The sequence below is a fragment of the Arabidopsis thaliana genome, chromosome 3 (assembly GCF_000001735.4).
Source record: "Arabidopsis thaliana chromosome 3, partial sequence".
NCBI classification, from domain to species: Eukaryota; Viridiplantae; Streptophyta; class Magnoliopsida; order Brassicales; family Brassicaceae; genus Arabidopsis; species Arabidopsis thaliana.
The window spans coordinates 16,149,986-16,171,271 of NC_003074.8; the positions used below are offsets into that span (position 1 = coordinate 16,149,986).

Sequence of the window (21,286 nt, forward strand, 5' to 3'; positions counted from 1 at the left end):
TTACATATATATAATTTTCTTCCATTCTAAAACTCATTTATACATTTAACATTTGAAGCATGATCATTTTTAATTTTTATCAGTTAAAAGTTGAAGTATATTTTTGTAATATTATATTATTATTTTACCATCTCATTTATTTTACATATTTCGTTTTTAATTTAGTTAAATATTTTTATTAATTATAAATAACATAAATATGCACTAAATGAATATTTTAAATTTTGTTTTAATTTAAATTAAATAGTGATGTTTAGAAGAGTGCTTAGGTGGATGCTTAGGTGGATAGGCTAGATGGAGAAAGTATTATCCTCTTATACATAAAATATGATGCATAGTCGGTGATTCGTCTATGTTTAAAAGACATGGAGCTGAACAAATAGATTGTGTTGTTTTCAAACAAATTGCCCAAAATCTTGCAACCAGAAAACAAAACTGTACCAAGTCATAATTTGTCCTCAGCCGGCTATCAAGAACCTTTCTTTACACCTTCATAGTTAGCTGGCATATTTATGATGTCTGATTTTATTTTTGTTATATATATAATGTACGGATTTAAATCAAGAAAATAAAAATAATCTCGTTATGAAACATTTAATTAACTGAAAAACATTCTCAGTGTTTTCTTCTTTCAGATTTTATTCAGTTTCTATGATTTTTTTTTTTTGTTCAACCATACTTTAAATTAAACCTTACGAAGAGGTTGATACTAGGACTCAGCCTCTGAATTAGATCCCCTAGGGATGAAAACACAAGAAAAAAAACCCCAAGTTTTTCAATGCACAAAAAAATATCTGACAAAACACGATGCAGTTTCGATAAAAAGGTCTTCGACTTGACTTGCTGACCGGGACACAATCTGACAATGTTTGCCACAAAGAAAATACTATAACTTTAATAATACCGAATTTTTAAGATCAAATAGTTAAAGAAAACAAAAATCAGAAAGACATGATTTGCCGTTTTGCGTTGTCAGCACGGATCAAACCTTGTAGAAAATTAGAGGATACTGGTCTTACTTATTTTACTAAAATTAGAATTATTGGAGGATATTATAGACTTTCCTGTTCGTACTACGTCGTTTACAACTATAAATTCCCTTCCACTTCTTCTTTGCAACATATACTCATTTCTTCTTTGTTAGTGACAAAAAAAAAATCATTTCCTCAGAGTTAGACCAAAGTCCAAACAATGGAATTCAGTTGTGTTCATTTTCTTCAAAACAAGACGATTCTTGTCACAGGCGCAACCGGTTTCCTTGCCAAAGGTATGTCATTTTGGTTAACCCTCACCAATTAACGTACGTCCAAATGTTCTTCAAGACTCGATAAGTGACAAAGTAACTAGAAAGATTGTTCGAGTTCTCATGATAGTGTTTAGAAAAAGAATAAAACTATAATAAGATTATTTTTGAATCTTTTATGTCTCCTTGTGTTGTGAACAAATATTCCTTGAAGATAATTAAGGTGTAGTTTATGTATTTAACTATTTCAGCTCGTGGGTTCCTTATATATTAAATGGATCATTTCACTAGTGACAAGCAATCAGATTACAATCAACTTTCTTTAATAATATTTTAGTTTTTGTGGAGAAAATATTGAGAGTGCAACCAAATGTGAATAAGCTGTACCTCGTGGTGAGAGCATCCGACAATGAAGCCGCGACGAAACGCTTACGCACAGAGGTTTGTTTATATACCAAGTTACCAACAAACCTTATTTATGTACTATGTAATATATATATATATATATATTCGTTTTGCTGAAGTATATTCATAAATATATAATTAGATTTGTTCATCTGATTAACTGAAGTATATACATATGGCAGGCATTCGAGAAAGATCTTTTCAAGGTGTTAAGAGATAATCTTGGCGATGAGAAATTGAATACATTGTTGTCCGAAAAAGTTGTCCCGGTCGCAGGTGATATCGCGATGGATCATTTAGGCATGAAGGACTCTAATCTAAGAGAACGTATGCAAAAAGAAATCGATATTGTTGTCAATGTCGCAGCTACAACTAATTTCGACGAGAGGTACTAGCTACAATACATTTTAGTGCAACATTTCTTTTTTCTTTTTCTTTTATCTCTGATAAGATATAAATTTACTATATACATGTGATAAAAGATATGATATTGGTCTTGGAATAAACACATTTGGAGCTCTCAATGTCCTTAACTTCGCCAAAAAATGTGTTAAAGCTCAATTGCTTCTCCATGTTTCAACTGGTGAGTCTTTTTTTTTTTTGATGATTATATCTTTGTAATAGGATTCTTTAAAACAGTATTATCTTATTATAGTACTATCAAAACTTTGTTAATTATTTTAACTAACCCAAGTGGAATTACAAAAAATATTATTTAATATGTAATGCTTATAAATTTATGGAATTATACTACAAGAAAATAAGTAATTAGCGACAACATAAAAGGTATCTTAGTAGTCGCTAAATCCAATAACACGACTATTTGGCGACTAAAACACGTAGTCGGTAATCCATGCGTCGCTAAATTAATTAAGCCAAATCGTAGCCGAGTAGTGACTGAGCAACGACTAAAATATACGTCGCTAATTGAGTCGCTACACAGTAACGACTGAGCAACGACTTAAATTTAATAAAAATTTATGTGTTAAAATTATTCAAATGTCTATATTCTATGATATGGTTATTGAAATTTAATATATTACTTCTATCTTTTTTATTTTAGCTTATGTTTGCGGAGAAAAACCAGGTCTCCTACCTGAAAAACCGTTCGTCATGGAAGAGATTTGTAATGAGAATGGTCTTCAATTGGATATAAACCTTGAAAGGGAGCTGATGAAACAAAGATTGAAAGAACTCAATGAACAAGGTTGTTCAGAAGAAGGCACTACTTTCTACATGAAAGAACTCGGCATGGAAAGGTGTTGTTGATGATTGAAATATCCTTACATGCTACTCATGATCAGAATGGAATGAAATATAGTTTGGTATTATGTTAATGATTAATTAGGGCAAAGCTTCATGGATGGCCAAACACATATGTTTTCACCAAATCGATGGGAGAGATGCTTCTTGGTAACCATAAAGAAAATCTTCCTCTCGTCATTATCCGTCCCACGATGATCACTAGCACTCTTTTTGAACCATTTCCTGGTTGGATTGAAGGACTAAGGTAAGTTTATCATCGATTACGATTTTTAGTTTTGATTCAAAAATTTAAACATACCTTGTCGTTAGTCCAGGGTATAACTTTCATTATGATTTAATAACTCAAGATATTTTTCCTAGTTACAATTGTTCTCACATTAATGTTATGTGTGTAGAACTGTAGACAGTGTAATTATTGCGTACGGAAAGGGAGTGCTCAAGTGTTTTCTTGTCGATGTAAACTCGGTTTGCGATATGGTAAAGTTTCATGACTAAGATGTGTATTTTCCTAACAGTCACATATCTTAAGTATATATATATATATCTCATCCTCCTTATTTATGAGTTTGGTATTTAGTTATAATAATATTAACTAAACTTAAGTAAAACTCAAACTCTTATAGCCTAACTTTTTTTATTGGGTGTGATATGAAAAAACAGATACCAGCGGATATGGTGGCAAACGCGATGATCGCAGCTGCAGCCACACATGCTGGAGGTTCAAAGGTTCACATGGTGTACCAAGTTGGTTCATCTCACCAAAACCCAATAATATATGGAGAGATCCGTGAAATTTTGTTTTGTTACTTCACCAAAAACTCGTTGCGCAGTCGCAATGGCTCAATGATAACTGTCTCGAAAATGAAGCTGATACCAACTCTGGCTTTGTTCAGCCTCTACATGACCATACGTTACAAACTACCTGTCCAGGTACTAATAGCAATGAGAGGGATTTTAAATTACTTAGTATATTTACGCTAATTATGATCAAACTTATAATTACTTTCTAACGAAGAAAACTAAATGTTTTTCATAGATAATAGTGTGGTAATATATAGTGTTATGATATTAATTCTTTCTTTTTTCCTCCATCAGTTATTAAAATTGGTTGATATAATATATCCTTCGAGGGAAGGAGACGAATACAAAAACAAAAACCGCAAGATCGATATGGTGATGAGATTGGTAAAGCTTTACGAGCCTTACGTACTCTTCAAGGGCATGTACGTAGAATATTATTTTTCTAGTGTGAAATTTTAACTCTCTATTAGTCACCAAATTAAATTTCAAAGGATGGTTTATATATTTACATAAATCAATTTGTTTTTCCAGATTCGACGATAGGAATACTAAAAACTTATGCGCCAAGCAGAAAGAAGAGGACAACAGAAATTCAGAAAATTTTATGTTTGATTTCGACCCTAAAATCATTAAATGGAAAGATTATCTTATAAATGTACACATTCCTGGCCTCATCACTCACGTGCTTAAGAAGTAAAACACATACAATTTTTTTTATTTTTTTCAAATGTATCACCAATAAGACAAGACCGTATTAATTTGTACTGCAAACGTAGTGATGTATATATTTTATAACTATATATAGCTGTTTTACATTGTGATTACACTGCTAATTTATAAATGAACGAGACTTGGTACAAAATTTGTGAATTCAAAGAAAAACAAATTTTTGGCCAAACGTGAATAAAATCAAAGAAAATTTCACCGTATGCTTCTATTTTAGTTTTTCTTTCAGAAAATGGCAAAGTGAATCGGATCAATCAGATTTTAGCCATTTGGACTTAAATGGATAAATATACCCTCGAACGAGAAATGAAATAAAGCGGTTAATTTCGTTTCCTTTGTTTTTTTGGTTACCAAAATAATATTTAAACTTTAAAATTAAATCAAAAACACATTAATAATTTTTAAACTACAAAAAAAAAATCAAAAATTGTTTCGTCGAAGACGCAGAACAATTCCGACGAAACATAAACTCATATCGAAAGTGAAATTTCGATTGAGGCTTTGTGCGAGTTCGAGTCGTTGCTTAAATGGAGGAAATTTCGATCGAGTTCGTGTTAAAGGGTAACAATAAGAGGATTTTCGGATTTTTCGAGTTACTGTTTCTAGAAGAACTCAAATGGCGGAGATGAAGAAGAGTAGTCGGCGGCGAGGACTTTCGGAAGTTAATGTATCATCGTCGGCGACGACAATTATGGGTAAGGGTAAGAGGTTGAAGAAGAGTGCAAAATTAGGGTTGCAGAGGTTGAAAAAGAGTGCAAAATTAGAGTTGTAGAGGTTGAAGACAAATGCAAAATTACAGTTATACCCTTCATTAAATTTCTTATGTGTACGTATATGTAATTTACGGTGTACGTACATGTTGACATGTAAATATAATAGATTATATTTTATTGTTAAAGCGGTATACACAATTATATATTGAGTTTGTACATTATAAATCTTTGGTTATTTCGATTAGATGAGATATTTTCGGAGTTTTCTCCATAAAATCTATGCATATATAATAATGAAGTAAAAATATATGGTCAAAGTATATATATTCTTAATACTTTTGAAAAATGATGTACGTACATCTTTTTTCATGAGTTAAAATTGTTGAAATATATTTATTGATACAATAATAAACCAATATTGACGATGGTGAGGGTATATTATACGATAGTCCTACTAGAGATGAGGACATTGTTATTTACAATATTGACGAATTTTTGTAATGTTTGGTATCTACGATGGTGCATACGGCGAGTTAGCCAAATGTTATGTATTTAGTACGATATATATGATATTTTTTGTTTTGATGTTGTGGTTTCTATTTAATTGTTATTTTGACATTCTTTAGTAAGCGTTATGTTATACGATATTATTTGTTGAGAATAGATAAGATTTAAAACTAAACTCGTAGACGTACACGATAATATTGAGATACACGTACACGTGTATGACCTCTCCAAACATTTATATCCTAAAAATGCCTAAATCACATAAGTCTTATACTATGTACGTACACAAAAATATTTATTGGAGCGTACATGGTACAACATTAATCTAATTTTTTGACATCAAAATTAAGTTATTTGTATGGCTATTTATCTCAATATAAATTATGCAAATATGATATTCAACAAATCGTAGTCTGATTCAGCTAAAACTTATTTTCCAATACTAAATTGCAAGTCTTTCATAACTATATGTATTCATGTACGTAAAATATTCACCTTTCCATATTATACCTAATACATAGTTAGTAGTGTGCTTATATTATTCCAAAAATAATGTCTTATCTCCCGTTTAGGCATCGAATGACTTAATTCTTTTCTAAATGATCGATGCTTTTTCGATCAAGAACATGTTTATTAGTGACACTCAAATGCAGAAAAGGATACTCAAGTTGAAGATGACTGGAAAATTACAGTTATACATTTCATCGGATTTCTTCATGTATATATATTTAATTTATAATGTACGTACACGAAATTATTTAGTGGAACGTATATGGTACGAATTCTAATAAATATCTAACCACCCACAACAACAAATTTAATATATAAATATATATGTCCGTTTCATGTATTTTTTTCATGTGTTGTTCATATATGATTTGAATGTTTTGCTTTTATGGTCAAAAAATATTTAAAACGTAAATATACAAATTATTTAGATATTTACGTACATATATACACACACATTACTACCGTGTACGTATATATTATTACCGTTACGCACATATGTTTATATGATATTGCTAATCGTGAATTGTCTTCCGATGATAATAAATAAAAATTATTTAAAATAAAAATAAACACGTTAGATTTTGTTTTATTGTAAAGGCGGCATACACAATATTTAATGAGTTTGTACATTAGAAAACGTTATTTATTTTGATTAGATGAGATATTTTTTGGGGTTTTCTCCATAAATCTATTCATATATAATAATTAAATAAAAATATATGGTCAAAGTATAGTTGTTCCTCATACTTTTGAAAAATGTTATGTACGTACATGTATAATAATGTACGTACATCTTTGTTGGTGAGTTAAAATTGTTGAGAATAAATAAGATTTTAAACTAAACTCTTAAACGTACACGATAATATTGAGATACACGTACACGTGTACGACCGCTCCAAACAGTTACATCATAAAAATGTATAAATCACATAAATCTAATACTATGTACGTACACAAAAATATTTATTGGAACGTACATGGTACAACATTAAAATAAGTTTAAAATTTTAATTTTAGTTTTTTGACATCCAGATTAATTTATTATGTAAGTTATATGTATGCTCTATATTTCAATATAGATTATGCATATATAATATTTCAACAAATCGTACTCTCATTCAGGTAAAACCGATCTTCCAATACTAAATTGCACACCATTACAATTTATTTCACATCTTTCAAAATATTTCAAAATATGTATTCGTGTACGTAAAACATTCATCTTTACATAATTCACCAGATACATAGTTAATAGTGTACGTACATATTCTTTGATAAATGTACTAGTGTACGTTAAGTTCGATTTTATAATTGTAATTTGGGTAATTGGAATATAAAAATCTAAATATAATTTATGTTAAGTATATAATTATATTTTGAATATCCATTCGGTTCTCAGTTTGCTTTGGATAAAATTTTGGGTTTTCAACTATGGGTCAGGTTATTCAGGTATAGAAATTTAATACTTTTCGAATAATTTATCAGTTTTGGGTTTCGTTCTTATATTTCGAATAAGTTTGTTTGATTCTTAAGTTTTAATGTATTTTTCAGGTGTAATTAGTATATGGATTGAATGTTTTCTTTTTATATTCAAAGATTCTTTTAAACGTAAATATACAAATTATTTTGATGTTTATGTACGTATTTAGACACAAATTACAACCGTGTACGTACAAATGTATACATGATATTGTTAATCTTTAATGTAAAAATTAATAAATTAATTAATAAAAATGAAAATATGAAAGTGGGTCTTAAATGATAGTTTTTTTTTTAAAACTAAAAGTACAAAAATAATAAATATTTACAAAATAGAAATAAAAAAAACTGTTAAAACTAGTGAAAATGAAAATTATTACTTTTAATTTTTAATAACATAACTATACATTGTACATCCGAACGATTCTAACTAACTCGTCTGTACGTACTGTACACCATTAGACAATTCAAGGACATTTTTGTCTGAATTTGGCTGAATGGCTAAATAGTGGAAGTCTCAGTCCACTTTGCCAAATCCTGCAATATAAACAGGTCAATGGCTACTGTATATAATTTACCCATAAGATCAACGTGTAAGAGGTGAAAAATCTTGCATAACCATGTATAGAGATCGATCAATGCTAATGTAATCCAAACCGATCGAATTTTTGTTAACCGGAACTAAACCGGACTCCACTTAAATTGAACCGGATAACCGAACCGTTTATCACGGGATCGAGTTTCTCTTCGCCATTCAAGGGCTCCACTTCATCTTTTTCGTTTTTGTTCATAAGAACACCAAAATCAGTAAACCCTAACTCTCTCAATTCTTAGTCGTTTTTGTCGAATTTAGTGCCTATTTCAATCGGATTTTTGTCCTCTTTCCATATCTACTGTCTGTTTTCTCGATCTGCAAAGGTATGAGCTCGCTATTCCCTTTTTTGGTTCCGTTTTCAAAAGTGAAAAATCTCTAATTCCTTGAATTTCATGATGTTTATGGGTTATCTGAAGCTAGCTTCTTGTCTACGATAGTTTTAGGAACCTTTTTGAGCCTTTAATTGCTGGATTAAGCCCTAATTTGAGATTTGAAAATTTCCCCTTTGGTAAAAAACAGACATATTCATACACTTTGGAAAAAACGGATTTTAGGGTTTAGAACTTGATTATTCATGATGCATTGTTTAGTTTTAGTAACTAAAATACAATGTTTAAGTTATTTGATTTGTTTTTGAGTGATTTCTTGACTTCACTTTGTCTTTTGCAAAGGTATGGGAAAGACAAACGACGCTGCAGGCACTTCTCGAGCACGCACGAGCACTTCCGGAGCACCGACAAAAGAAGATCCTAACAAGCGTCCTGTTACCGGCATATGAGATAGGGAAGACACAAAGCTACTGGCAGCTTTGAAGCATATTGATGTGCGGCCAACACGAGTCGCTTCCAGACCTTCTCTACATGTGCTTAGCCTGTACGATGATGTTGTAACGGTGTTTCAAACACTTGGTATGGGACGGTATTGGGAAATGGATGAGGATGTATATCCTAAACTTGTGAAGGAGTTCATTGCCACATGTCGCCTCACGTACGCGAATCCAGAGAACCCGAAAGCGAGTAAAGGAAAACTCACATTCTTTCTCAACAAACAGCATTACAGCAAGACATTGTTTGAGATCTGCGACATGTATGGATTTACGAAAGGAGAAGCGGTTGAGTTCCCGAAGTTGTCTCTTGTAGTTGCTGATGACTTTTAGAACACGATAGCTACATGAATATATAAGTCGCGCACAGCGAAGATAACACATATCAGGAGTCCTGTTGTGCGATATGTTGCGAAGCTTCTCGGTAGCGTTCTATACTTCAAACCGGTGATCACTGTTGTGCAAGAGATCGAGTTACCACTGCTTTTCTATGGGGTCAAACATCTACTAGACGCCTACTCCGATATTCCAGCTCCCGACACTAATGTAGCTGCGGTTTTGTGTGACACATTGGTGAAGATGAAGAATAATGTTCCTACATCAGCCGCGAAAAGCATTTTAGCTGGTATCGCAATTACTCCATTGTTCCTTGGCTGCAATCTAGACCTCTCTAGGGCTTTGTCATCCATTAAACGAGAGCGAATGGACTTGATCTACCTGATTCATACCAGTTTCACCAAGCCAAGAAGTCGACTGTACCAATTTCTAGGAAGGGACGGTAACACTTATTTCTGCAGGATATCCAACCAGCATATTATTCACTCCTCTCCGCGACGAACCTAGTGTTCAAACCTAACGAGCAGTACCTTGTTACCTAGTGTTAGACTGTCACTTGTCTACTAATCTAACACGGTCTCAGAAGGGTTAGGAACAAAGTACTGCTCGTTAGGTTCAAACACTAGGTTCGTCGCGGAGAGAAGTGAAGTAATATTCTGGTTGGGTATCGTGCAGAAATAAGTGTTACCTTCCCTGCCCAGAAATTGGTACAGTCAACTTCCTGGCTTGGTGAAACTAGTATGAATCAGGTATGTCAAGTCCATTCGCTCTCGTTTAATGGATGACTCAGCCCTAGAGAGGTCTAGATTGCAGCCGAGGAACAATGGAGAAGTGCAGTACAAGCTAAAATGCTCTGCACGGCTGATGTAGGAACATTATTCTTAATCTTCACCAATGTGTCACACAAAACCGCAGCTACATTAGTGTTGGGAGTTGGAAGATCGAGTAGACGCCTAGTCGATGTTTGACCCCATAGAAAAGTAGTGGTAACTCGGTCTCAGGCACAGCTGTGATCACCGGTTTGAAGTACAGAACGCTACCGAGGAGCTTCAAAAACATATCGCACAATAGGACTCCTAATATATGTTATCTTCGATGTGCGCGACTTATATGTTTCTGTAGCTATCGTGTTCCAAAAGTCATCAGCAACCGCAGGAGACAACTTCGGGAACTCAACCGCTTCTCCTTTCGTAAATCTATACATGTCGCAGATCTCAAACAATGTCTTGCTGTAATGCTGTTTGTTAAGAAAGAATGTGAGTTTTCCTTGACTCGCTTTCGGTTCTCTGGATTCGCGTACGTGAGGCGACACGTGGCAATGAACTCCTTCACAAGTTTAGGATATACATCCTCATCCATTTCCCAATACCGTCCTATACTGAGTGTTTGAAACACCATCACGACATAATCGTACATGCCAAGCACATGTAGAGAAGGTTTGGAAGCGACTCGCGTTGGCCTCACATCAATATGCTTCAAAGCTGCCAGTAGCTTTGTGTCTTCCTTATCCCATATGCCGATAACAGGACGCTTGTTAGGATCTTCTTTTGCCGATGCTCCGGAAGTGCTCGTGCGTGCTCGAGAAGTTCTTGCAGCGTTGTTTGTCTTTCCCATACCTTTTGCAAAAGAGACAAAGTGAAGTCAAGAAATCACTCAAAAATAAATCAAAGAACTTAAACATTGTATTTTAGTTATTAAAACTAAACAATGCATCATGAATAATCAAGTTCTAAGCTCTAAAATCCGTTTTTCTCAAAGTGTATGAACATGTCCGTTTTTTACCAAAGGGGAAATTTTCAGATCTCAAATTAGGCCTTAATCCAGCAATTAAAGGCTTAAAAAGGTTTCCAAAACCATCGTAGACAATAAGCTAGCATCAGATAACCCATAAACATCATGAAAATTCAAGGAATTGGAGATTTATCACTTTTGAAAACAGAACAAAAAAAGGGAATGTCGAGCACATACCTTTGCAGATCCAGAAAACAAACAGTAGATATGGAAAGAGGAAAAGTCTGATTGAAATAGGCACCAAATTTGACAAAAACGACTAAGAATTGAGAGAGTTAGGGTTTAGTGATTTTGGTGTTCTTGATGAACAAAAAACGAAGAAGTTGAAGTGGAGCTCTTGAATGGCGAAGGAAAACTTGATCCGGTGATAAACTGTTCGTCGTTCCGGTTCAATTTAAGTGGAGTTTGGTTCAATTCCGGTTAGCAGAAATCCAATCGGTTTGGATTAATTGAGATCGATCTACTGGTGGGATCGATCGATCCCGTTCTGGCTGATGATGTTGAAGCTCGAAGGAACGACTGGATCGATGATGTTCTAGCAGATGATGTTGACGCATTGGTATCGATCGATCCCCGGCAACGGCGCCAACTTGATTGCTCGAGTAATTGCTCGATAAACTTAACCGCAAGGTAGTATATGCGAGGTCGATCCACAAGGACCAAAGATACTCTAAGGATTTCCGAGACTCGTTCTTAGCTAAAGCAAAAACGTTGTTTGTTTGGTTTTTGAATTATAAATTAAAATGCAAGAAAATAAACGATTAAAATTATGGATTAAAGACATTGGGCGTTAGGGTATTTCAAAAGACAAAGATTAGCATAATAAACAAAATAGAGAATTCAATTATGAAGAATCGTTCTGAAACATAAACATAATTCTAAACTAACTCTCTCTCGAGATACTAGCCACTAAATTTGACTACTCAACTACTAAACTTTCGTTTGTAGTCTCCTAATTGGCATTAATGAGTTGGTTTATTTAGTTCACAATGCGTTCTAACGTCAACTTTCGATGGCTAGAAATACAATGCTCAATTTATATTCGTTTAGGCATTCTATCGAACACTTTTAATGCATAGAAAAACCTAAGTTCTAAAACAAGGTGATCAATCCTATTCTAGCATTAAGAACACATAAATTGAAGAACCTAAAGATTGAGAATTCCCTACGACAGCTTAGTTACTAATTCATTGACTTCCTACTTAGAACCCTAAAACCCAATTGTTACTCAGACATTGCAATAGAAATCAAGCAAAGAGATATGAAAGAAAACATGATTCAAATAGAATAATTAAGAACAGAGTTTAGAAATCTTCTCCAAATTGTCAAGAAGGATGAATCTCTAATCCCCAAAAGTGCTTACAGAAAAGTTTTTAGAAATGTTACTGAAAAAGAAGCGTAAAAAGATAAATTAAGTTCCTGGGGTTTTTTATACCCAAATACAGAAAAAGACATATAAACCCGGTTAAGGAAATTCGGTCTGGTTATCGAGAGTGTTGGATCGATCGATCCCGAGCTGGCGGACATTTTACTTCGGTGGATGAGTGGTGGATAGATCGATCTCCACCTAGGATCGATTGATCCCGAGCTGGCGGATGATTTGTCTTCGACGATGAGTTTTGGATCGATCGATCTAGTGGTGGGATCGATCGATCCAATGTTTCTGACCCCGGTTTCTCGATTCCTGCTATCGTTTCTTGTCCAAATGAGCCCGATAAGTCCCGAAAACATTTGTGTTCCGCTTAAACACCTAAAACCTGCAAATGACTCAAGACACAACCGAAAAGACGCAAAAGACAGACTACGACACGACAAACTACTCAAAACTAAGAGACCTAAGACACCAAAAACGCAACATATCATATAGTTTAGCGTTTAATTTCAGAGTAGTTAAGCTTAAGGTTCATAAGGTTTATCAATTTGTGATTACTTGATGATTTGGTAGAATGTGAATGATTGCGTAGGGTATAAACGTATAGTTTATGGTTTTGATTAAATGATTGATTGCTTGAATGTGAATGCATGAGATATATTTGGATTAGCATTTGTCTTTGAGGAAAGCGTACATAAAGAGCGAAAATTGGCCAATTGATGGGTTGTTGGACATCAAAAATTAAGAAATTACTTGATTGTATATATTTAAATTTCAAAAATATATTCCTTACCAGTATAACAGATATCGTGTTATTAGCATCAATAAATAACCATAAATCAGTTTTTCGCTTATGGAGAAAACTCTAGTGATCGATTAGATCGGTTTCTAAAAAAGTTATAAGTGATCGAGTAATGAACAGTTTAGATGTGTGGCTAAGCAGAACCGTAGCCGAACCGAAGTTTCTAAAAATACATAATAATATACTAAACCAAACCGTATCTAAACCAAAGTTTCTAAAATAATCGAATGGTTAATAAAACCCCTATTCAAACTAACCAAAATCAAAAGGGAACCGAACCAAACAGAACTGTTAATCAAATGATTAATCGGAATATCGAAAAACCTAAAATATTCAAAAACCTAAATGTTCATAATTGAACCCCACAAAAAAAAAAAACAATTGAAGGTAACACCGGAACCGTAGCTAACCGGAAACCGAAGAAAACCCTAACTATATATAATTAACTCATCATCTTCTTCCTTCATTTTCGTTTTCACTTTCTCCGAACAACCAAAAGCTTGTAGCTTCCTGCTCCTCAAATCTTCTTGGTAACTCTTCTTCCAATGTCTCTCAATCGATTCCCTTGTGTTTAATTCTATTTCTGAGTAATTTGATTTGGTTTTGGTTTTGTATTAAAAGCAGAAAAATGAAGGTTGCCGCTGCTTTCCTCCTCGCCGTTTTGGGCGGAAACGCTAATCCTTCTGCTGATAATATCAAAGATATCATCGGAGCTGGTAAATTTCTGTGCTTTTGAATTTGTTTATGAATGTGTTTTGATTTTATTGGATTGTGTTACTGTGATCGGCGAAGTAGTAGCAATGATGATTTGGGAAGATTCTGTATTTGCTTTGTTTTAGCTATAAGAGTTTTAGTTTGATTGTTGAAGAGTATAAGAACAGAAGATAGTTTTGTTCACTGTATATGATTCATTAAAGGACTTTGTTTGTTATGTTTTGTTATGTAGTTGGTGCTGATGTTGATGGAGAGAGCATTGAGCTTCTATTGAAAGAAGTGAGTGGTAAAGACATTGCTGAGCTGATTGCTTCTGGTAGGGAGAAGTTAGCGTCTGTGCCATCTGGTGGTGGTGTGGCTGTTTCAGCTGCTCCATCAAGCGGTGGTGGTGGTGCTGCTGCCCCTGCGGAGAAGAAAGAAGCCAAGAAGGAAGAGAAAGAAGAGTCTGATGATGTAAAGCATTTCTCTCTTTATCATTTTGTTTCCTTATTACTTAGTCTTTGTTATGGTCTTGATATTGGTCTTTATCTGACTCTTTGTTATATCCTTCACCTTTGATGCAGGACATGGGATTCAGTCTCTTCGAGTAAGGTTTTTGTCCCCACGGAAAGGAGTCGAGATTTGATTTTTTGTTCTCTTAGTGGTTCTGGTTTTTGCTTCTTGGATTACGAATTTTACTCCTTAGATAATGAAGCAAGAAGAGTTTTTTCAACTATGTTGCGACCTTGCGGGTTATTCATTTATCGTTTTCCGTTTGATTTACATGTTGAATCTGGTCTAAGCTTGTAATTTACATAGTTTAGTTCATAGTATGTTAGCATATCACAAAATAAGTGCCTAAGAGGGCTAGAATTTGATACACTCATGGAAAAGTTTATCTTTAGTGATCCCAAATAAACAGAAAAATCCAAATCCAAGTGAAATTGAGATTCTATGTTATTAACTTCAAACATTGGTGTTGTCGTGTTGTCGTTTCAGACATAAACCCATGAAGCTTGGATAAATTAGAAGAAAGTAGATCAACTCTATTTCAAGAAAATAAGAGGAATTGAAGTAACATTAGAAGTTGAAGTCTTTTTGTTCACTAAGCATTCTCATAAAATTTGTTTGACAAAAACATAAAATAATGTTTAGTGTCAAGAAGATGATGCCACCAACTTAACCTGATCTGCTCGGGTACAACAAACATATCCCACAGTTCGATCCATCTCCGCAAGAACAACTTCCCAGCATAGAACCAATCACGGGGTTACGGATCAGCATAGATTGTTCACTATCTTTGAGACAGTAGCAAAGATGCTAAGATTTCGGAACGGTGACATTAAGTATCTTCACATCTTGGTAAGGCCTGTCGTTCTTGTCTGTCTTCACTTTCTCTATACCCTGTTCATTTGGTTTTATGGTTAGGCACTAAGTCACACTAAGCCAACAAGTAAAAATATTCTTTTTGGTTTTCAAATCATACCTGAACGACGTCCATTCCCTTCACAACTCTTCCAAAAACAGTGTGCTTATTGTCTAGCCACGGTGTAGCCACTGTTGTGATGAAGAACTGAGACCCATTTGTGTTTGGGCCGGCATTTGCCATAGACAATGTGAACGGCCTGTCATGCCTTAGACTGCAGGCCAAGTAAAAGAACAACGTATCAAACTAAGTTAGATTTCATTTGTTTCTAAACGGATGGCTAAACTCAAAGCAGCCTGTAAGAAATGTTTACCTTTTGTGAAACTCGTCCTCAAATTCTCTGCCCCAAATTGACTGTCCTCCAGTACCATCCCCAAGAGGATCTCCAGTCTGTATCATAAATCCTCTGATAACCCGATGGAAAAGGTGGTTATCGTAATAGCCATTTCTACAGTGTGTTGTGAAATTCTCCACAGTTTTGGGACATTCTTCTGGGTAAAGCTTCATGTGAATGTCACCAAGCGTAGTATGCATTATCTGGATGATTAGGAGTTAAAAAGAGTTATTGTGTTAAGGATCCAAATTACAGTACGTAATGAAAAGTAAAATAGATACCAACATTGTGGGTTATGAAAACATACCACGTTCTCTGGAAGGGATGTTGTGGCTGAGTTTCCAATATCTGAGACAGACATAAGTTCATCAGCAGCAGGCTTCTCGTTAAACACATCTCTCCCTTGGCTTGCATCTTCAGGTTCTTCTGGCTCTCTCCGACTGCAGAAACCAATTTGTTGATAATAAATTCAAAGTAGTTCTCGGGATATCTAGAGAAAACATATGAGGTCTTTCTACAAAGTAGAATCTAAAGGTGCGAAAAAATAATTCTTTCTCCCACAACATAAAGATGAGTCATTCTAGCACAATATGAGTCACGTACCTGAACATATAGATCCTGTGTTTCTTAAAGGCACAGCATAGGATAGTCGGATCAGTCAAAGGCTCCTTGCTTTCATTTACATTTGCTGCAGCTGCAGGAATCTTTCTAACTTTCTTGCCTCCTTGATCACCTTGATATAATGCAACTCTCAGATACCTTTCATTACTCTCCACCTTTCCAAGGATCCTTGCAACTGTGTTGGTGTGTAAATTTATTACCTAGAGAACAAAAAGGTAGACAGAGAAATTAGCAGTTGCTTGTCATGATTCCATTTACTACGCATGGAAGAGTTCTGATACAATCAAATCATAAAAACTGGTCCGCTTTTACATAATGATCTGCTGAAAATACATAGATATTGAGGGTTAGTGATAATGGAGCTCCTCCCACTACCCCTTAGACACCCAAATTTACAAAAAAAATCTCAAGCTTCTTTTATTCTAAATTCACTATATTGGCAGAAAGTATAACCACTTTCATATATGGTACAAAGAAGTAACCACATTATATCTTGGTCATCACCTAAGTAAAGGTGAAAATCCCAGGTCTTTAAGCTCGTTAATTGTATCATGTGCATGTGAGACAGGATACTTATCATGTCTAGACTGTTATGCTAGTCTATGGTAATTTAAAACGAAAACAATAAGTGGATTCCTTACTTTTATTCCAAGAAAAGTGGCGTATATAAGGAAATTAGAGCTTTCATCAAACACAGCATTGGGCTGCGGAGCACTCTCGGTTTTTTCAAGTTCCTTTTCAACTGCCATTCTTCTACCAAAGTCAATAGCTTCAAGCCTGTATAAGGGAGCATCACTCCTCTGCAGATCTTGGGCCACCTAATAGTGGAATGGATCATTAACCATGACAGATTAACGTGAAAACATGTAAGGAAAGAAGCATAGAGTATGTAACCTTACCACAAGTGACTCATCATATACCCGCCTCAGTTTACCAGTTCTAAACCAGAACACACGAATCCTACGATCAGGAGCTGTAATGGAAAACTGTTTACCATCTGGACTCACCTGAAAAGAATTTCACTAAACTTAGAGACCAAATTTGCATTATGATTTTCACCAGACATATCAATTGCTAATAGCTGCATTCTAAGGATGTAAAGAAAAACCAAGGATACTAAATGCCAAATAAGTACCTCAATGGCAGAGATTGTTGTTTTGCACTTTATAATCTCAAAGAGATTTGTATCACTCTTCAGTTTAAAGTTTACCCTACAACAACAAGTAAAAGGTCAACCTGTGAACCATTAATGAAAGCAGCCCATCAACTATACTGAAATTCTAAAGATGGTCAACTAAGAAGTTGGCAACTAAAGTATTTCTACTACAGGCTCCTCTTTGCATCATTCTCAGTAATATGATATTTAACTACATTAGCCACACGCAGAAAAACAGGTATGCTTCTCTTATCCTACACGCTCCAATTTATAGAAAACAAACAGCAATACCGAAATGGAATAATAAAAGCGTTTTTGATAAGAAGTGAGACAAGGACATACTCATCCTCGGGAAACTGTAATGTAGTTGCACTCCAGTACTCAATGATTCCTTTTGTGTCACCAGAGATCATTGTGTCCGAAACAGGATTGTACTTCATGACCTTAATTGGATTCATATGTATCTGGGTATACAAAGATTAAAAAAAACTGTTAGCTTTGATAAAAAATGATGAGTCAAGAAATAACAACAAAAGAAAAAGAGATTGAAACAAACCTCTTTTGAAGCAATGGGTTCGTTGGAACCAGAACGAGGATCATAAATGTGCACAAACAAAGAGTCTCGGTCACTGACAGCAAGTTTAGCTTTGACATCCCCTTGCTTGTAGACCCACTCAACAGCACCAGGAATATATGGCAAACGGATCATGGCCATCATATCGTAGTTGACAACATCATATATTTTAACAGCATGATCATTTGAGATTGTACAGCAAAGCAAACCATCAATGCTAACCTGCATTGCTGAAACGAGTCATTGGTTGATAATAGAACTAGACACAAACAAAAAAATTGCGGAAACCATAACATGTCTAACTATAATTTCCCCGCCAGGTCAACTATCTTCATTCAATAAACAAATAAAAAGCTAATCTTTCAAAACATGGAGCATATGCCTGGATTTGAGGTGACAGTATCTTAAAAACCACTCGCGATACTTACCGCTAGACCTTCAATTGGACCGAGATGGGAGCGGAAATGCTTAGCAAACTCGATACCAACACCCTTTTTCTTCCAAAATTTCAAGTGACCTAGATTATGCAAAATATACATATGTTATGCTTTGCCATTACAAAACCAGAATGAAATCATAAATATCACAAAGATGAGAAACATTACCATCCATACTTCCACTTATAAAGAACTCAGCTGCTGAAACAGCAACATGTGTAACTACATCTCGATGCATATAACTTTTCTCATACCTAGTGAAAAAATATACAAGAGTTACTTTTTCAATACCAATTCACAGATAATAAGCTCATATATACCAACAACAATACTAAACCAATAAGCTCAAATTAAAACCCTAAACCCCAAAACTTGATTCGATTAGGAACAGAGAGGGTTCCAAAGCATAAGACATACTTACATATTAGCAGAAGGAAGCGAATCAAGATAAGCTTGCTCGAATTGAAGCGGACGCTTGCGTTTGCCTCGTGGAGCTGGTCCAGGTCCGACCATCGGCTCCTCTTCTTCTACTACAGGTGGCACCGCAACCACCGCCAATTCTTCAGTCGGAATCGTGGTTCCGCCATTCTTAGATTCTTCCTCCATTGATTTCTACTCACTTCCTCAACTCAAAACTCCTTCGTCGATTGAAAGCAAGGTTTGCTACAACTTCGAATTGTCAGAGAGAGACAGTGAGTGAAATAAATAGAGAAGAGAAGTAGATTCATGAACTAAATATATCTATTGGGCCTTATTTTTAAGCCCATATATAAATTTATGAGCCTGACCCAATTGGGTATTTTGCAGAATTTTCAGCTCCTAATTCATAAAAGTAATAAATCGAGTTTTATCTTGAGAGAGAATAATAAATAAATATATAAATAATTTATATTTTATTATCAAATAATTTTGATTAATTAAATAGACTTTTATTTTATTTTTGATCCAATTTGAATACTCCTTCCGTTTCATAATATAAGTTATTTTAGATCAAATTTTTTGTTTCACAATATAAGTTGTTTTCAAGTTTCAATACAAATTATATATTATTTTAATATTTTATGATTATCTATATTATGCACTCTCTTTTATGATTGGTAGAACTTTTTAAAAGTAAATATTCTTAATTTGTGTGCTTTTAGCTAAAACAACTTATATTGTGAAACAGATGGAGTATTTAAAATAGTGAATTTGTAAAATAATTTTTTTTATTTATGAATTTTGTAATTTTCATAATAAATTTATTTTAGTCACTAATTTTTCAAATAAATTCATATTTAGCATAAATTATATTTATAAAAAAATATTTAATAATAATAAAATAAGTTGTTACAGTTTTTTTTTGTTACTAATCAGATTTTAATAATTAAATTCTCCATAGTCAAAATCTCTACAGCCAATTTTTTACAATTAAAATCATAATAACCAAAGTTTTTACAACAAAAAATAGCAGCTGCTCCTAATCGGCCTCCTTATCACTTACTTTATCCATTACTGTTTGTTCTTATTTGACTATGGACTCTTATCCTCGAGATGTTTCTTGGTCAACCTCAGTTTCAGTGTTTGTCCTAATAGGGGTTTAGCCTTAAACCATTTGTCAGATTCAACGTAATACCTAAACTCAATTTTGGTGAAACTTGAAAGCAGTCTATGTTTCAACTTCTATTATGTACAAATAGTCCGTTAAAAGGACATGTAAAAACTTACTTGCTGCTTCGTCATGAGGCCATTTTGTTTGCAACTGACGTGGTGATAACTACCAAAATTTTGTTACTGAAGAATCCAAATAATTTGAGTTTAATAACCAACATGATTATATACTATCTAAAGTTCTAAACTATTTCTTAACATACATCATTTCAAATTTAAATAAAGTCCTATAATCCTTATTATAAAATGTAACGTAAGGATGTAAACACTTAAATATACATGAAGCATATAATTATAGACCGTAAAGGTCTTAGTTTCTTGAAGACCGTTAAGGTAACTAGAAATAATTTTATTGGTTATTTGGGATAATTTACTTGGTTCATCATATTCGTCTTCTGTCCAAAAATTCAGGTACAGTTCTTTTATGATCACATTCATTCTCTTGATACTAGAGAATTTATTTTAAAAAAATAAATATGATCATAAAAGAAGTATACTTGGATTTTGGAGCAAAGGGAGAATATGATGAACCAAATCAATCAACACAAACAAACGATGCAGTTATTTCTCGTAACCTTAACAATCTTCGAGTAGCTAGGACCTTAACGTTCTACTCTTAGCTGCATCTTGAATAAACATAAGATTTGGTTTTGAGAACAAAGATGCATACGAAGGATTTCGATGGAATTAGGATTCTTATCAATAATCTCCTTAATTTGAAGACTTTCACTTTCAATATTTTTTCTCAACGCCCTTTCCTAGTAAAGCTTTCAATGTATGCAATAAAGAGTAGTCATATTTTTTAATAATAAAACGCATAATCTTGAATTAATGTTTATAAAATAAAGAGAGGGCATATGTTCGCATCAATATATCCTCAAACATATTGGTTGCAAAACATAACATATAAGTGGCTAGGAAAACACTTAATGTTGTGGTAGTTAGAAACTTTAGTGGTGGCTTGAACGAGTTAAATCTATTGAGGTATTGTTACATCTAACTTGTTCAAATGACTATGAAAATTCC

At 33.9% G+C, this 21,286-nt stretch overlaps 5 protein-coding genes across 8 annotated transcripts; 3 read left to right on the forward strand and 2 right to left on the reverse strand.

Moving 5' to 3' along the window:
* The first annotated feature begins 1,137 nt into the window (after positions 1-1,137).
* On the forward strand, positions 1,138-4,622 carry FAR8 (fatty acid reductase 8). 3 transcript variants are annotated; one of them, NM_114324.3, is made up of 10 exons: positions 1,138-1,267; positions 1,581-1,684; positions 1,831-2,036; positions 2,131-2,231; positions 2,712-2,907; positions 2,997-3,158; positions 3,310-3,391; positions 3,575-3,844; positions 4,010-4,137; positions 4,247-4,622. In NM_114324.3, exons 1-10 carry the CDS (start codon positions 1,192-1,194, stop codon positions 4,410-4,412), a joined length of 1,491 nt encoding a protein of 496 aa, NP_190042.2. In that variant the 5' UTR covers positions 1,138-1,191; the 3' UTR covers positions 4,413-4,622. The 3 variants fall into 3 exon arrangements, with proteins under 3 accessions (NP_190042.2, NP_001327123.1, NP_001327122.1); NM_001339157.1 differs by having other exon boundaries at positions 3,575-4,137; NM_001339158.1 differs by having other exon boundaries at positions 4,010-4,622.
* Positions 4,623-8,419: 3,797 nt separating this feature from the next.
* AT3G44570 (retrotransposon ORF-1 protein) lies at positions 8,420-9,850 on the forward strand (the record flags this gene model as incomplete). Its single annotated transcript, NM_114325.4, has 4 exons — positions 8,420-8,568; positions 8,917-9,370; positions 9,458-9,693; positions 9,768-9,850. The coding sequence occupies exons 2-4, from the start codon at positions 9,156-9,158 to the stop codon at positions 9,848-9,850; spliced, it is 534 nt and encodes a 177-aa protein (NP_190043.4). The 5' UTR covers positions 8,420-8,568; positions 8,917-9,155.
* A 502-nt stretch (positions 9,851-10,352) lies between these two features.
* AT3G44580 (uncharacterized protein) lies at positions 10,353-11,852 on the reverse strand. Its single transcript, NM_001339159.1, has 2 exons — positions 11,373-11,852; positions 10,353-11,020 (listed from the first exon to the last, which is right to left on the reverse strand). The coding sequence occupies exon 2, from the start codon at positions 11,016-11,018 to the stop codon at positions 10,527-10,529; it is 492 nt and encodes a 163-aa protein (NP_001319683.1). The 5' UTR covers positions 11,019-11,020; positions 11,373-11,852; the 3' UTR covers positions 10,353-10,526.
* Positions 11,853-13,723: 1,871 nt separating this feature from the next.
* On the forward strand, positions 13,724-15,012 carry AT3G44590 (60S acidic ribosomal protein family). 2 transcript variants are annotated; one of them, NM_114327.5, is made up of 4 exons: positions 13,724-13,899; positions 13,994-14,085; positions 14,316-14,536; positions 14,647-15,012. In NM_114327.5, exons 2-4 carry the CDS (start codon positions 13,998-14,000, stop codon positions 14,671-14,673), a joined length of 336 nt encoding a protein of 111 aa, NP_190045.1. In that variant the 5' UTR covers positions 13,724-13,899; positions 13,994-13,997; the 3' UTR covers positions 14,674-15,012. The 2 variants fall into 2 exon arrangements, with proteins under 2 accessions (NP_190045.1, NP_974384.1); NM_202655.2 differs by having other exon boundaries at positions 13,865-13,899; positions 13,991-14,085; positions 14,647-14,946.
* Positions 14,950-19,319, reverse strand: CYP71 (cyclophilin71). Its single transcript, NM_114328.4, has 13 exons — positions 19,032-19,319; positions 18,779-18,864; positions 18,602-18,690; positions 18,156-18,395; positions 17,942-18,063; positions 17,579-17,654; positions 17,343-17,450; positions 17,085-17,261; positions 16,426-16,643; positions 16,130-16,262; positions 15,802-16,025; positions 15,549-15,702; positions 14,950-15,466 (listed from the first exon to the last, which is right to left on the reverse strand). Exons 1-13 carry the CDS (start codon positions 19,214-19,216, stop codon positions 15,383-15,385), a joined length of 1,896 nt encoding a protein of 631 aa, NP_190046.2. The 5' UTR covers positions 19,217-19,319; the 3' UTR covers positions 14,950-15,382.
* Positions 19,320-21,286: the final 1,967 nt, after the last annotated feature.